At 44.6% G+C, this 17,965-nt stretch overlaps 1 protein-coding gene across 1 annotated transcript in view; it reads right to left on the bottom strand.

Annotated features, from left to right (window-relative positions):
- The window catches only part of Oxsr1 (oxidative stress responsive kinase 1), a 95,288-nt gene that overhangs the window by 31,906 nt on the left and 45,417 nt on the right, over positions 1 to 17,965 (bottom strand). The window contains exons 5-7 of the mRNA XM_021206890.1: positions 7,644 to 7,699; positions 3,141 to 3,250; positions 1,638 to 1,739 (exon numbers count right to left, since the gene is read on the bottom strand). Coding sequence (XP_021062549.1) covers positions 1,638 to 1,739; positions 3,141 to 3,250; positions 7,644 to 7,699 — 268 coding nt within the window. The remainder of the gene's footprint in view (positions 1 to 1,637; positions 1,740 to 3,140; positions 3,251 to 7,643; positions 7,700 to 17,965) is intronic.

A 17,965-nucleotide genomic window follows, 5' to 3' on the forward strand; every position in this document is an offset into this window, starting at 1 on the left:
AACTATGGTCTGTCTCGTACTACAGAGGCTAACTATGGTCTGTCTCGTACTACAGAAGCGAACTATGGTCTGTCTCGTACCCTAGGAGGGATGGGATCTTTGCAGCTGCAGATAGTTTATGATGGCAATTCTGGGTACTCTTGAGAGGGTAGAAATGGGAGAGCTCCAGGAGACCCTGTGGAGCTGCTTCTGGTTTCTGTTGGATATCCTAATGACCAAGACTAGACTTGCCCCAAGGAACATGATGCCCCTAAGCAGCAGGAAGTAGTCTAAAGACGTCTATGCCCCCTTCCCCTCTAACCGTCTTTCTCTCCTACCTAGTGTTGGAGGTTGGAAGGGATCAGGGTGAAATTAGGGTTGGAAGGGAGGTAGATATGGGAACCCAAAAAAGTAGCCCACAAAAGTATACAATAAACCTGTAAAATTTTTCAGTACAGTATAGACATATGAGCTGTGTAAATATAAGGACCCGAGTTCAATCCTTCAGAACTCACATAAAAAAGCTGAGTATGGTGGTCTATGTCTGTAAACCAAGCTGGGAAGGGGAAGTGGGGCTTGGGGGCCAGCCAGTCCAGCCAAACTGGCAAGCTCCAGGCTTCAGGGAGAAACCCTGTCTCAAAATATAAGTGATTGAGGAACATAGTTGACAACAACCTCTGCTCTCTAAAAGCACACACATACATGGGTCTAAACACACAAACACAGGTACACACAGGTACACAGACATACGTGGGGTTTTTAGGGTCAGGGCTATAGCTTAGGGGACATGTGTTCTTTTCTAGCATTTGTGAGACCCTGGGCTCAATGCCCAGCACCACAAAAAACAGACTGGCTGTTCAGAGTCCCATGTGTCCTGGACACTAGTTAAAAGCTATATAAAGATGGTGGATCCCCACAAGTGCCCACTGTCGACTGCTGTTACATCCTTCAGTTACAATCGCTCATCTCTTCATGTCCACAGACCTAGTTCTTCCATTCCCAAACTACTGTAAAAATAGAAATGTGAAAACCACAGCAGAAGACAACATGGCCTCCTTAGCTTCACCTACTGCTTGCCTTCTTTTTCCTTGACTTCTCATAGTATGGAGCCTTCTCTTCCAGAAATTTCTATTACAGGAATCACCAACTGTCACAAACCTACGTCTGGTTCAGATTCTTAGTTCACATTCTTCCTGCCTCCCCTGCAACCGTAGTTACTCTGTCAGCGGAGCCTATGTAGGGCAGATGAGTAGAGAACCAAGGAGGTCAGGTAACAGACACCTATGCACTTCAACTCCACAGCTCTGCGCTCACAGCAAGGCCACTAAAGGTCAGCAATTCTGTACATACTTTGTGAAGAACTAAATAAAAGACTTCAACAGCTCTGAATCCAAGAAGAGTCTGGGTACGGTGATGGCTATACATCATGAACATACTTATCACTTAAATATACTATCAAAAATGGTTTATCTTGGGTTTGTTCCCTATACAATACAAAGTAGAAATGGTTACGTTGGTAATTTTATTAGAAAGATTATATTTTGCTATAATATACATAAAACTAGGAAAATAAACATAGGTATGATTAGCAAACGTTAAAAGGTTCTGAAAAGTCACTGGGACCTGAGCTGGAATAATACTTTGAATATGAGCCTCACCTTCATTGGTGGATATTTATGATAAGGAGCTGCCCCTGTGGCCAGTTCAATAGCTGTGATTCCAAAACTCCAAATATCAGCTTTAAAATCATAACCGCGAACCTGAAAAGGATTGGGGGGAGATGGGAAGGATAGAGAGGTACACAATTACTTTAACCAGCCTAAAACACTCTTATAAAAGTTTCTAGTATGTCATGAAAAATTGGGGGTTGGGGAAGGCAGGAGTGAGGGGGTCTCCCTGTGCAGCCCAGGCTACCCCTGAATTTTTGATTCAATATTCCCTATGTCCACAGGCCTCCCCACAGACAGCTCAGGGGCAGCTTCTGCTCATCTGAGAAGTAGGTTTAGCCCCTAACATACCCTCCATCCCAGGAAAACCAATGAAGCCTCATATTCCTTCATAGCTCTCTCCCCTGCTCTAGCTTTTCTCCACAACCTGTTTATTCACTCTGTTCCTGAGTACGGCAGCCTCTTAAGACCCTTAAGACCCTTAAGAATCCAGGTGTGGCCTGGAGTGCCCACCTTCCATGGCTGAAAATATGTATATAGGAATACACCTGTGACATTCATGAATAAATCCTATACACATACAATGCTGAGAGTAGCCTGGAGTCCTGAACAACAGGCTGGTTTGCATCTGATTTGGGAACCATTTACACGTCAGCGATACATACACTCAACAAGAAAAGAACCTGAGGAAACACAATCTTTTTTTCTTTCTTGAGACATATCTGGCTATCTACCTCAGGTCGGCCTCAACCTCATGATCCCCCTGTCCTATACTGCGCCTGGATAACCTGTGTACTCTACCACATCCTACAGGAAGATTCTAGCATACGTCTGGCATGTCTTTAGAGGCAAGAGGATCTCTGAGTTTGAGGCCAGACTGGTCTACAGAGTGAGTTCTAGGACAGCCAGGGCTACACAGAGAAACTGTGTCTTAAAAAACAAAACGAGTATATGAGTCAAAAGTGGTCAGAGAGACAGCCTGACAGCAGGCGGGCCATGAAGACTGTGTCAGTAGGAAGGGAACGGTGCTGCAGTGCTCAACACTTCAATACCACAAGGGAGGTGAGACAAGGACTAAAGAGTGTGTGCTACAATCAACAGTGTTTACTGCGGTAAAATAGATGACAAGAGACTGCAGTGAGTGGCTGCTGTGCAAGCAGGAAAAGGAGAAGAATCCCAGCAGTGAAAACTCCAGGGTGAACAACCTCGTCATCTGGTCTGCACTAAGATATATGTCTTATGCTCTTTATGCCCCTACTCCTTGGACTATCTTTGGTACAGTCTTGAGTTGCTTGTGTAGTGTGGGTTTGCTGTTGTTTGCTTTGCTTTGTACTGCAATAATATCTTTCCTTAGATTAAGCTCTGAACCAATCAACAGAAAAATACAATTTATGCATCTAACATGGAATATCAATCAAACATAAGCACTAAGGCTTATGGCTTGGTTTAACAACAAAATCCTGAACCATTTCAAAAATACAAAACCCACAGTACCTGCTCCATAACTTCGGGTGCCATCCAGCATGGGGTGCCAACGAACGTTTTTCTCACTTTATTTCTGGTAATGTCACCACCAGTGGCTAAAAAAGCACTAACACCGAAATCTGAAACAGAGCAGATAGCACAGCAGTCTTACCATCTGAACAGGAAATCTCCCCACATCTCACCAATCTGGGCTGCCTGTCAACAGATGGGCTTTGGGCTGGGCTAGCCCTGAGAGTTCTGTATGACATATTTGTATATGTCAATGGATGAATCCCCGTTCAGAGTCAGACGATGACAGCAGTTGGGGAGAAGGTGTGGAGGTCTGGGCCTACTGGGAGAAGAGTGGCCAATGCTCTGGAAAGACCCCATGCTGCAGGCCCCTTCTTGCTGCTCTCGGCTTCCCAACAGCTATGCACAGCTTCCACCTCCCAAACACTCTCCCGATGCTCTCATTCTGCTTGCCTCAGGCTTAGGGTTACCATCCAAATCAATAGGTCTAGTTAGCCCTGGACGAAAACCTATGAAACCAAAAGCCTCACACACACACACACACACACACACACACACACACACACACACACACACACTCTCTCTCTCTCTCCACAGAATCAGAATATATCTGAAGTCACAACTGAAAACGTATTAATATCCAGAATATACAAATAACGACATTACATTACAGTGCTAAAGAGTCAGAAGCCAATATAGGCTACAAAGTGAGATTCTGTCTTTAAAGGGGGTTGAGGATGGGGGGAGAAAGAAAAAAAGTCTACAATTCAGCAGCAACAAACAAAACATTTAAAAGAACAGGCCAAAACCATAAGATTGACATAAATTTGATGACAAAAACCCCTAAAAGCTAGACACAGTGGCATACAGCTTTAATTCCAGCAGTGGCAAGCTGATCTCTATGAGTCGCAGACTATCCTGGTCTATATAGTGAGTTCTGGGCTAGCTCGGACTAGCTATATAGTAAAACAAAACAAAACAAAACAAAACAAAACAAAAAAACAACCCTGTCTTAAAATTTTTTTAAAAAACTAGAAAATTAGTTTTGTTATAGATGTTGAGAAACTGAAATCCTTATGAATTGCAGATACAAATGAAAATACAATTACTATATGACATAGGGCAATACTTTTTTACAAAAAGGTTAATGTAAAATCATCATATGATCCACCAATTCTAAGAAGATATACCCAGAAGAAAATAAGCCAGGCATGGTAACACACGGCTACAGTCCTAGCACAAAAGATGGGGGGAATCAGAAATTCAAGCTAGCTTGGGCTACACACAATGAGAGAGAAGTGAAAGGGAACAAGGGAGAGAGGAGAGAAGGAAGGGGGAAGAAGAAAGGACAGAAACGGGAGCTGAGATAGTCATGCACAATTTATAACAACATTTTTCAACACAGACAAAAAGATATACAATTTGACAATTCACTGATAGATCAATGTGTAAAAAATGTGATGTATGTGAATCTGTGGGTTGTATTTTTAGGTATACACTATCTCTTACAGCCACAAAACCTTACACTTAAGAATGGTTAACACTGGGCCGGGCATGGTGGTGTGCGCCTTCCCAGCCCTCGGGAGGAGGAGGCAGAGGCAGGCGGATTTCTGACTTCGAGGCCAGCCTGGTCTACAAAGTGAGTTCCAGGACAGAAAGGCTACACAGAGAAACCCTGTCTCAAAAAAAAAAAAAAACAAAAACAAAAACAAAAAAACAAAAAACAAACAAAAAACAGACGAATGGTTAACACTGGTATATTTTCCATTACAACACAACAAAAAAATAAATAAAATTGTTGTAAGTTAGGTAAGGAATGGGGAAGGGAATGGGGAAGGGAAGCAGCAGCACAATGCTGCTCACTGGACAAAGGCCCTCATGTTCAGCATACCTTCCCGTATTATAACTTCATGATTTCTTATTGCTTTTTAGGTAACTATAGTTGTATTAATTTTCATCATGTGGCATGCTGAAAGGAAACTAACCACAATTTCTGTCTACTGTCTACAAGTAAACGGCATCAGGAATGTGTGAACTCCTCACTGAGATGACTGCCACCCATGTGAGGATGACTTCCTCCAGTCTACACAGTAGAAGCAATAGCTCTACTTATGCACATCCTCAACGTCAATGAAGCCACCACAGTGACTCATACTTACTTCTACCACCAGTCTAAGAGTCTGTGCTATTGCTCTGCACACACCTATTGGTTCTGTTGGGTGTTGTGGTCAAGCCAGTCACTTGGCACTTAATAACTGCTTTATGTTCAGGGCCTTACATGCCTTTGCTCTGCATCTCTCACATCTTCATGTATAGTACATGTATGTGTGTGTACATGGAAGGGTGCTTACCTGTGCATGTTTGTGATGTTGGTTATAGTCCTCAATCACTATTTTGTGTGTGTGTGCATGTGTGTGTGCATGCATGTGTGCGTGTGTGCACGCGCGCGCGTGTGTGTGTGTGTGTGTGTGTGTGTGTGCGCGCGCGTGTGTGTGTGTGTGTGTGTGTGTGTGCGCGTGTGCGGGTGTGTGTGTGTCCATCTCGTTTTTGAGAGACGGTCTCTCACTAAGCCTTGAGCTTGTGGTTTGGGAGAGATTAACTAGCTGGTGAGCCCCGAAAGCCTCCTATCTCTGCTCTCTCCTCCAGTCAGGTTCAGACACATGCCGCTGCACGTATATTAATGCTGGAATTACCCTACTCTGAGTCTTGTCTTTAGTGGAAAAGTGTCTCTTTTGACAAAAAGAGAGTTAATGGTAAAGGAATCAACTTTATGTTGGATAAAATCATTACCTTACTTGCCTAAATTATATTTTTTCTTTTTTCTTTTCTTTTCTTTTCTTTTTTTTTTTTTTTGGTTTTTTGAGACGGTTTCTCTGTGTAGCCCTGGCTGTCCTGGAACTCACTTTGTAAACCAGGCTGGCCTCAAACTCAGAAATCTGCCTGCCTCTGCCTCCCAAGTACTGGGACTAAAGGCGTGCGCCATCACCACCCAGCTTCTAAATTATCTTTAAAAAAGTGAATATATTATCCTGATTCACTTGATTATTGTAGCAGTCTGGGACCAAACAGTAGGAGACTGTTCAGTCAAAATAACCATCTGTGGGAAGACACGAATTCCAGTCTTATTCCTAAGCTCTAAGACTACCAGAACTGTGCTTCCTAAAAGGCAGAGACTCCACGTCACCCTTGTGTTATCCCTTCCTAGTGCTGTGACTTTAAAAAGCCACTCAAGGGGACAGGAGTTTTCCTGGCTCATGACTCTAGGTTATATAGCTCACTCATATTTAGGAGTCAAAGTGACAGGAACCTGAAAGAGCTGCTCACACTGTTTCCAGTCAAGTACAGCAAGCCACCAATGTGCATGTTCATGCTGGTACTCAGCTGACTCTTTCATTCACAGCACAGCAGCTCAAACATAAAATGGTGACACCCACAGTCTTGGTGAGTCAGCCCAGTTCAATTAACCTAATTCAGAATATCCCCCACATGTCCATAGTGTTAGCATTCTGTCTAAGCTCCGCCCCACAGTTACCTGGCAACAGCCAGGTAGGCCTGACCCACTGTCAAAGGGGCTGCTCGCCCCTCTTGCTGTGTTGCTCTCTTGCTCTGTTCTTCCCTTACCTCTCTCTCCATGCTCATGACCTGCTTCTCCTCCTCTCCACTTCCCCTTCCACCACCCCCCCTCTCTGCCTCTACTACCCTCCCCACCCCATGCCCTGAATCAACTCTATTCTATACCATTGTGGGGCTGGTCCCTCAGGAGGAAGGGATGCCTCAGGGCGGGCCGCTGAGGCACCCCTCCACCATACCTGACTACACCTCCATAGAACATATGCCCTTTCTCTTTTTCTTTTTATAAACACATAGGCCAGCCTGATCTGCTTATGAAGACTTCTGTCCCAGGCTCTAGAGTGAGTAAGTTGACAAGTAAAACCAACCATCACTTTGTATCACCTTTCATCAGAGCTGATAACTGTTTCTCCTTTAAGTAAGCACAGGCTGCTCTGAGGCAGAACCCTATCAGAAGATCCTACACCTAATGAAGACGAGGAGTGGGAAAATAGGAAGTAATGAGTGGCGGCCAGGAAAAAACCTATGCGGCCATCTTTAGAGTGTGCTTACATAGAAAGATGTCCTAAGAACAGGATCATCAGATACTAAGAAAACATAAAAAACAAATAAGGAGGTTCTGCTGGCTATTATATCAAAATAAAACAAAATCCTGTGAACTGGGATGGGGGCTCAGTGGGTAAGGTCCTTTCCACACAAGCATGAGGATCTAGGTCCGAATCCCCAAGCACCCACACAGATGCTAGGCAGGCATGGGAGCTACATGTAATGAATGCTCAGGATGCTCTGAGGCAAAGGTGAAAGCACATGCATGCATCATGTGACATACACACACACACACACACACACACACACACACACACACACACACACTCTCTCTCTCTCACACACACACACAAACCAGAAAAGCACAGCGGCCCTGTCCGTCGTTACCTGCAATCTGCACAGAGCCGTCTTCTCCTAGAAGAATGTTTCCAGCTTTCACATCTCTTCAAAGAAAAAAACACCATCAAACATTTGTTCTTTAGAATGGCAAAATTTAAGCAACTGTTTATTTACAATACATTTGCAGTATTTAAATACTGTTTTATATTAAAGAGTATTAATGCCAATACTTTTTAAAAATTTTAGCCATTTATATTATAATCCAAACATAAAATTACAAGAAGGAAGATAACTTTTAGGGAATCTAGGAAAGCAAAGCTCACTAAATATCGCCTGGGATGCCAATGGCCAAAGGAGCAACATCTCACCCCCCTAACCTTACTGCTGAGACACACTGATTTCCTCTATATAAACCAAACGCTAAAAACGGTGAATCATTCTCTTCCCAGTTCCTCAACTCTCAGTTGCTTGTTTGTTTGGAAGTTTTACTATATACCTCACGCTGGTCTCTATCCCATGATCCTCCTGCCTCAACAACCCAAACACATGGGGATAAGGATGCACTTTAAATATATTCTGAAGAAGGGGTAAGCTTCATATAATGTAACTTTTCTCTTTTTGCTTAAACAACAGAATAGGAATATACATAAATACATATATAATTACACATGTATATGTACACACACATATATAAACATACATATATTCACGTATGTGTATGCTGACATAAAATACTTCTCAAAGGAATCAGTATAAAATGGAAAAAAGTGACCTTTAGGCCAGAGCATTGTAATTTAATAAAAAGATGTTTTTAAATGCTTTACATAAAAATTGAAAAGAAAGTTTAACACCTTAAGCTTAGTCTCTCATTAACATCTTACATCAATATAGCACTTTTGTAAAATTAGTGAACACAACTAAGACATCATACCACAGTGCTAGATCTCAGGCAGAAATGAGCTTGAGCTGGACGACAGAGGAATTTCTGGTGGCCATTTATCCTCGTGATTGCACGTAAAAGCCCATGCTGGCTTGCAGACCCCTCAGTCCCTTCTCACACACACGCTTGTAAGTACAAGTCAGGCCCTTTGCCTCCCTGACTCCCGCACGATGTACCATGCTTACCGGCCCTTTGCCTCCCTGACCCCGCACTATGCACCATGCCCACCGGCCCTTTGCCTCCCTGACTCCGCACGATGCACCATGCCCACCGGCCCTTTGCCTCCCTGACTCCCGCCCGCACGATGCACCATGCTCACTGGCCCCAGACTGTCTCTGATCTCAGCTGCTCTCATGAGGGCCATGGCCACGGCCAGCCTGTTTCTTTTTCTCTCCGCCCTCAACTCTTCCAGATGCCTCTGGCTGTTCTCACTTTATCCACGATGACCATCCCTGCACCATCATGGAGTGGACATTTCAGTGATTTCTTTACTGTGGCCCTCACATCCACACAGCTTATCCAGGTTCCCTTATTTTTTAACCAATGTTCCTTTTTTATCCAAGACTCCATCCAGGACAGCTAACTACACTTAGCTACCAGGTCTCATTAGGCTCTCCACAGTGACAATTTCTGAGAGTGTCCCTGCTTTTGGTGACCTTGCAGTTGTGAGGGATATCTTAAGCAAGAATAATGGGTACAAAACCATCCCTTGAAATGGAGTCACTAACTATAACCTCATCTCTGGAAAAACCTGCACTTCACTTTATAATTCATGTATAAGATGGTATTGATAAATATAACTTTCCCAACAACAATATTTTATATTTTATGACTACACGTGTGTCATCAGAAGTAGGTTTTGTTATATTGTTTAAGAAAGCCTTAAATAAAAAGAATTAAAATAGTTTAAATTTATGTTTTGAAGATTTACAGAAAAACTGGAGCTAGAAGTTAAACAGTAACTGATCGTAAAAATTCATTAGTTTATTCTTGTAAATTTGCCACTAGCCTTGGACGATTTTTATATTTGGATGTACCAAATGATCATAGTAATGTCCTACCTGGCTGTTTTATTGAAAACACCCCTTTTAAAATTGTAGTATTTGGATGATTCTGTATTTGTATTTTGCTGTACCAAATGATTATTGCAATGTCCCTTCTATTATACTGTTTCACTGAACACAGCTTTTCAGAGATTAACACCTGTTTCTCTATGCATAAAAACCCTTGCTTGAGAGTTGCAAAATACACCCAGATTCAAAATGCCTCTGTGTTTGTTTCTGTTTGTCACAGCCGAATCCTTACCCACCACCTTTGCTCTACAAAATATATCCTGGCTTTTCCCTTTCTTGCCCTTTTGCTCTTTTGTTCCTCACACCCTACCACCACCATTGGTTATCCCCCCTTTTTTAATTGGATATTTTATTTACATTTCAAATGTTTTCCCCTTTCCAGGTCTCCTCTTCAGAAACCCCCTATCTCGTCCCCCTCCCCCTGCCTCTGAGGGCTCTCCCCCATCCACCCATCCACAAACTCCTGCCTTTCAGCCCTGGCATTCCCCTACACTGGGGCATCAAACACCCTCAGGCCCAAGGGCCACTCCTCACACTGATGTCCAACAAGCCCATCTTCTGTCACATGCAACTGGAGCAATGGGTCCCTCCACGTGTACTCTGTTTGGTGGTCCAGTCCCTTGGAGCTCCGAGGAGTTTGGCCAGTTGACACTGTTGCCCCACCCCCATGGGGCTACAAACCCCCATGAGTAAGCACTTCCCCGGCATCCACAACAGCATCTTGGTGTGGCAACTGTATATGGGATGATTCTCAGGTTGGGAAGTGTGGGGCAGCAAGCTGTGCACAGACAGTCTGGTCCCGGTGTGACCTGGTGGGTGGTGACTGCATGGGACAGCAGGTGTTCACCCACGCCTCCAGGACTCCTGGCTCCTGTCCCAGCTACAGCCCTCCCTCCCCCCAAGCCCCCCCAAGAGAGGTGTCCACCCCCATAGTTAACCTGGCAACAGCCAGGATGGCCCAGCTCACTATAAGGAGCTGCTTGCCCCCCTCTTCTCTTACCTCTTTCTCTCTCGCTCTTACTCTTGTTCCCTCTCTCTCCACCTTCGCTTCTCCCCTCCCTTCCCTCCTCTCCACATGGTTATGGCTGGCCTCTACTTCCCTACTCTCTCCCTCTCTCTGCCTTTCTACAAAAAATGCCTTGAAACCATGGACTGCCTCTTTTCATCGAGACCAACCATGCTGGAGCAATGGAGCAGGTCTTCCTCTAATGAGCCATGCAGGGAGGCCTCCTGCACTCCAGCCATGGCTGCCAGTCAACCCAAGCCTCTCAGAGTTCCCAACCACAGCTTCCGCCAACCCAAACTGCCAACTGAACAAGACAAGTACTCTCGTCCCAGAGGTAACCAGCCAGAGCCCTCTCCATGCCCTTTTCCCTTTGGCCCCAGGCCAGAGTCCACCAGCAAGCCACACTCTGTTCTCAGCTCTTCCAGCAACATCTGCGGTGTCCAAGACTGAAAATCTGACATCTGTGGCCTCCGTGTAGCCCAAGGACCTCAGAACTGATTCTTCTACAGTACCCAGAGGCGTCTGTAGTGCCCAAGAGTCTCAGCCCAACTCCAGCAGGTTCACAGGGACCTCAGAATGCACCTTTCCCATCCCTGTGGCCTCTCACAGCCCAACATATGCCCAGCAGTTCTGTGGGGGTACGGGCAGTCAAAACTTCCCATGTCCTGCTTCCCCCAGCAGCCTTAGCCCTAAGCGGACGCAGACCCCATTTTTACCCATGGGAAAGTCTCTGAAGGCCTTTCCTTCAGTCTTTGCTCCATGCTTCGTTAACATATTTCCTCTTCTGAGCATTTTGTTTACCCTTCTAAGAAGCTCTGAAGCATCCACATTTTTGTCTTCCTTCTTCTTGGGCTTCATTATGGTCTGTGAATTATATCCTGGGTATTCCGAACTTTTAGGCCAATATCCACTTATCAGTGAGTGCACACCATGTGTTTTCTTTTGTGACTGAGTTACCTCACGCAGGATGATATTTTTCAAGTTCCATTCATTTGCCTAAGAATTTCATTAATTCATTGCTGAATTCATTTCATGAATTCATGTTTTTAATTGCTGAGTAGTACTCCATTGTGTAAATGTACTACATTTTCTGTATCCATTCCTCTGTTGAGGGACATCTGGGTTCTTTCCAGCTACTGGCTATTATAAATAAGGCTGCTATGAACATAGTGGAACACGTGTCCTTGTTATATGTTGGAGCATCTCCTGGGTATATGTCCAGGAGTGGGATAGCCAGGTCCTCTGGTAGTACTATGTCTAATTTTCTGAGGAACCATCAGATTTATTTCCAGAGTGGTTGTATCAGCTTGCAATCCCACCAGCAATGGAGGAGTGTTCCTCTTTCTCTACATCCTCACCAGCATCTGCTGTCACCTGAATTTTTGATCTTAGCCATTCTGACTGGTGTGAGGTAGAATCTCAGGGTTTTAATTTGCAATTTGCATTTCCCTAATGACTAAAGATGTTAAACATTTCTGTAGGTGATTCTCAGTCATTTGTATTTCTCAATTGATAATTCTTTGTTTAGCTTTGTATCCCATTTTTTAATAGGGTTGTTTGGTTCTCTGTAGTCTAACTTCTTGAGTTCTTTGTATATATTGGATATTAGTTCTCTATTGGATGTAAAGGTTGGTAAAGATCTTTTCCCAATCTGTTGGTTGCCATTTTGTCCTATTGACAGTGTCCTTTGCCTTACAGAAGCTTTGCAATTTTATGAGGTCCCATTTGTCGATTCTTGGTCTTAAGAGCACAAGCCATTGCTGTTCTATTCAGGAACTTTTCCCCCTGTGCCCATGTGTTCGAGGCTTTTCTGCACTTTCTCTCCTTTTTTTTGGTTTTTCGAGACAGGGTTTCTCTGTATAGCCTTGACTGTCCTGGAACTCACTTTGTAGACCTGGCTGGCCTCGAACTCAGAAATCCGCCTGCCTCTGCCTCCCAAGTGTGCACTTTCTCTTCTATTAGATTCAGTGCAACTACTTTTCTTGATTAATTTGCCAGATAGTCTGTGTTTCCCTTTCAAACTAAACATGTCATCTGTAGACGCAGCTTCCAGGGTAAAAGCAAAGGAAAGGCAGGGCTCACTGAGCACTCTGGGACCCCAGGCAGGCCACACATGCAGCAAGACAAGGGACCTTTCAAGATGCCAAATACATAGTTGTCAGCTAAAGAACTTGTTTTGTTGGTCTGCCCCCTACCTCATACACACATACCCGAGACAGGCTGTCCTGAAACTCACTCTGTAGATCAGGCTGGCCTTGAATTCAGAGATCCCCCTGCCTCCTGAGTACTGGTACTAAAGGCGTGGGCCACGATCACCAGATTAAAGAATTTGTCTTCCTCTGTCCCAAACAATCTCAAGTGATTCTTCAGGCCTAGGGTTGGCCCGGCTTGGTGCCTCACAACCACAGTCATCTGCTCTCGCTGCTTACTAGGGTTTCTCACAGGCCAGTTGCAAGTTCCACCAAAAAATGAAAGGAATGCAATAAGACATACTTGGCTTTCTCCAGTTTATAGAAAACTTGAAGAGACTAAAAGAAGCAATGATTCGCAACCAAAAGCTAGAAATATACTAGATTAGCAACTGAAAGATGTCAAACACTTTTGTTAAAGCTAATCTCTTTGCGAGGAAAAACACTCGAGCCCGCTAAGAGAAAAGACTGGAACATGTCCATCCTAACCAGAGTCTCTGAAGTCAGTGCTAGTCACCTAAGAACCCACATTCCAGGACCAGGCTCAGCCCCACCTGTAATGACTCAGTGCCTATGGCCAGCCTGGTCATTACCAATGGCCAATGCCACATTTCCACTGTAGCTGGCTGTATTTTCCCTATGCATGTGCTCCATACCCCTATAAACCTGCCATCACATGTGGGTTTTGTGGCATACCTTTGGCCCCATCACCAAGATACTCTTCATCACAGAACCCTTCAGTCAGCCCGAACATGAAGATCGAACATCTTAGACATTAGCCATCAAGAGGCAGAGGAAGGCAATGTCTATGAGTTTCAAGGCTACCAGCTCTAACAAGTTCCAGGCCAGCCACAGCTACATACTGAGACACTGTCTCAATGAAAACAAAACAAAAACCTCAAAGTTCTAGATGGGGGCTGGAGAGATGGCTCAATGGTTAAGAGCACTAACTACTGTTTCAGTGGTCCTGAGTTCAATTCCTAGCAACCATATGGTGCTCACAACCATCTGTAATGGATTGGATGTCCTCTTCTGGTGTGTCTGAAGACAGCAGCAATGCACTCAAAAAAATATATAAATAATTATTTTAAAAAAGAAAGAAAAGAAAAAAGTCTAGAGGGCTAGACAAGGCAGGTAACTTTGGATAAAGACCTACAGTAACAACTGCACTGCATGTTAGGTTAGAGTCACGGCTTGCCCTACTCCTCAGCAAGGTCTTGCAAATTCCATTCCTCTCACTGTCCAACCCCGCCCACACAGAAAGCCTACAAACAGAAAAGGCCAAAACACCCAGTCCCACATTACTGCCCTGTCCCAAGCCCCCTAGCCAGAAGTCATCACTCAAGACCCCTACTGCCTACCACAAGCCCAGCAAGTGGCAGACCTCTCCTTTTCCTCCACCTATAATCTATTAACAAACAAACAAAAACAAACCACATCATCTGCCCAAGGCTGGTAAACTTGCCCAGGAGCCCATTCCCCTAAGAAACCTGCCTTTTTTTTTTTTATTATTATTATTTTTTTACTTTTAATGTGGCTTGAATTGGCTTATTTCTTCAGCAAAGAAAACCTAATACTACTGGACACACAGGAGAGAAAAATTCATTTCTGCTTCCCAATTCAACTTTCTCCCAGATGTGATTAAAAGTTAGTGCACGTCAGAGCTGCTCTGAAATCTACACTACGTGGGACTTCTTGTTCGGGCTGCACTGGTAACCACATGGAGAGCCGTGGGCTACCCCAGTGCTCGGGCTTTCTGTTTGTTTTGTTTCTTGAGGCAGGGTTTCTCTGTGTAACCGCTCTGGCTGCTCTGGAACTCACTCTGTAGAGCAAACTGGCCTTGAACTCACAAAGTTGCCCTTGCCCCTGCCTTCAGAGTGCTGGGATTAAAGATGTAAACACCACTGACCAACTTGTACCAATGCTTTATTCTAAATTTAAATAAATCTCTGGCAGAAGACTCAGGAGGCAATACCTCTTAAAAAAGAGTCTCCCATGTGATTCTGCTATGTCTTAAAGATTGAGAGTCAGGACTAGAGAAATGGCTCAGTTATTAAGAGCACTTACAAGTCTTCCAGAGGACCAAGTTCCCAGCACCCACATCAGGCACCCACATTAGTCTGTAACTTTAGTTCCAGGGATCCAAAGCCCTCTTCTGACTGCCTCACACACAAATAAAAATAATCATTAAAACATTTTTTTAAAAGAGTTAACAATCTATTATTTGCAGTATATAGGGGAGGGGGGATCATTACAAACAACATGGAAAGTTATACATAGAACACAAGAACATTTGTCAGTTTGGCAGAGGCCTTGTTTCAAAGACACCCTTCCCTAGTACAGTCACATGTCTACAGGTGTGTATGTGTGTGTGTGTGTGTGTGTGTGTGTGTGTGTGTGTGTGTGTGAGAAGGTACAGGAGAGGAAGAGACAGATAGAAAGACAAACAGATACAAAGACAAACAGAAATTTGTTGGATAAGTTTAGTCTCTATCTTTTGAGATTATCCTTTAAAAGTGAAAAAAAGGGCTGGAGAGATGGCTCATTGGTTAAGAGCACTGACTGCCCTTCCAAAGGTCCTGAGTTCAAATCCCAGCAACCACATGGTGGCTCACAACCATCCTAAATGAGATCTGACGCCCTCTTCAGGTGTCTCTGAGGACATCTACAGTGTACTTAGATATAATAAATAAATCTTTAAAAAAAAAGTGAAAAAAATGAAAGAATTTTTTTGAAATCTTTAAATCTCAAAATTAAGAAAATCTGTAATTAGTAGAGCTCTGACAAGAAGTGTTAACAGTATTTCTGAGACCCCTAGGTCTACTAGGGCAGGCAGAGCTCTCCTGCCTGCCAGAAAGGAGCTCCATCCTGTACTCAAGTTTCTACAAGGCTGACTCTGTGATTACAACTTCAAACCTTTGAAAGGTTAGAATGTTGCAGGTACAGAGCCCAATTCAAATTTATCTGGGCTATCTTTAGCCCCCTTATTAACCTGCCCCCCCCCCATCCTGCTTAATATACCATGTTTGAGACTATCGGGCAAGAGAGACCTTTTGTACTGTACTGACTGACAGACAGCATCTGAGCTTGGAAGGCTGGAACTGAGGTCGCCTCCTCTGCTAGGAACACTTACCTCACGTGTCTGCCACTGCACTCCAGAGCGTCCTGGGTTATGACCTTCTCTATTCTGTTTTGATGAAGACTTCAGGAAATTGCTCCCTCATTGGAACATGACATTTAGGGTAACCTAATTCTGTGTTTCCAGGCCATGAGCACTCACATTTGGCTCCAGAGTAAACAGGTTTTTTTTCCCCCTTTAAGGCAAGGGCTATTTTTTGTGTTGTCTACATCCTGATGAGCAACACATCTCTGGTCAGAGCTCTGATACTCACACTTATTTGGTTAGAAGTGGTGGACAACATCTGCACAGTGACACTGGCAACAAAATCCACCTCTGAGGACTGCATGAAGAAAGATAAGGATGAACTCTTATCATCTGTAGCAGACCAACTAGAAACAAAGGCTCTGGAGACGACACGAAGGCCTTTGCTACCACTGCATTTCTGCCCACCAGAAGGATGTGTACAAAAAGCAAACACTTTTTTTTTTTTGGGGGGGGGGGGGGTTCGAGACAGGGTTTCTCTGTGTAGGCCTGGCTGTCCTGGAACTCACTTTGTAGACCAGGCTGGCCTTAAACTCAGAAATCTGCCTGCCTCTGCCTCTGCCTCTGCCTCTGCCTCCTGAGTGCTGGGATTAAAGGCGTGCATCACTACGCCCAGCTGTGTAAAAGGAGCAGAGGAGACTTCAAAAGAGCCTGGTCACAAAGTAGTGGACTGCAGTACCACCACTCCAGTTTCTGCAAAGAAACACCCTACCATCCATTGACGTGCAGAAGTCAGCAGCCAGGTATTCCTCTACTCATTTATCAGACTTCAAAATAAAAAGAATATAAACAAAGTACAGGAGAAGCAGACAGTGAGCACAAACTAGAAGAAGAGGCTGGGGAAGACAGGATGAGGAAGAGGGCAGGTGAGTGAAGGGAAAAGGGAGGGAGGGAGGAAGAGAAGGGGGGAGGGACGGATGGAGGGAGGGGGGAGGGAGAGAAGGGGGAGGGAGAAAACCATACATTCAAAATGATCTGTGTGCCCAACAGCAATAGAGTGAAACTGTTAAAACCTAACCCAGAAGGGAGAACATGCTGAGAACAGCAAGAGAGAAAGCACTCTGCAGGGCATGGGAGTTATACAGTTAACGCAGACATAACGCTGGCACAATGGTGGCTACAAGTTAATGAGATATATCCAAAGTACTGAATTGAGAGCTGGCTCAATGTAGAGTGCACTCTACTTTGGTAGAGGGCCCAAGTTTGGTCACTAGTACCCACAATCAGGCGATTCTCAAAAACCTGTAACTGCAGTTCCAGGGACACTATGACATCCTCTCCATACACCAAGCATGCACACAATAGACAAGCGTAAGTGCAGACACTCACAGACGCCATACTCTTTGGATGCAGGACACAGAGAAATGGAGCTGGAACTGAGCTGGAAGCCTCCTTCCTGCTGGATAGCTGCCAGAGGAACACAACACTTATGCAGGCTGCTGGGAGAGAATCATGATTCAGGTGTCAACCTGACACACACTAGAGTCAACTGAGGAAAGGAACCTCAACCCAAGAATTGCCTGAAGCAATTGATATGGGAGGGTCTAGCCAACTATGAGCAGTGCCATCCCCAGGCAGGTAGCTGGGCAGTACAAGAAAGCTACCTGAAGCCGGGAGGTGGTGGCGCATGCCTTTAATCCTAGCACTTGGGAGGCAGAGGCAGGCGGATTTCTGAGTTCAAGGCCAGCCTGGTCTACAGAGTGAGTTCCAGGAAAAAAACCAAAAAGAGAGAAAAGAAAAAAGAAAGCAAGCTACCTGAGCAAAGCAGTAAGCAGCATTCCATCACAGCTACCACTTAAAATCTACGCACTGATCTGTAGGTTAAATAAACCCCGCCCCACTCCAAGCTGGTTTTGGTCACCGCATTAATCACAGCAACAGAAAGCAACAGAAAACACAGAAAAAAGCCAGACGTGGTGGTGCACGCCTTTAATGCCAGCACTCGGGAGGCAGAGGCAGGCGGATTTCTGAGTTCGAGGCCAGCCTGGTCTACAGAGTG

This window comes from Mus pahari, chromosome 10 (assembly GCF_900095145.1).
Source record: "Mus pahari chromosome 10, PAHARI_EIJ_v1.1, whole genome shotgun sequence".
Classification (NCBI taxonomy): domain Eukaryota; kingdom Metazoa; phylum Chordata; class Mammalia; order Rodentia; family Muridae; genus Mus; species Mus pahari.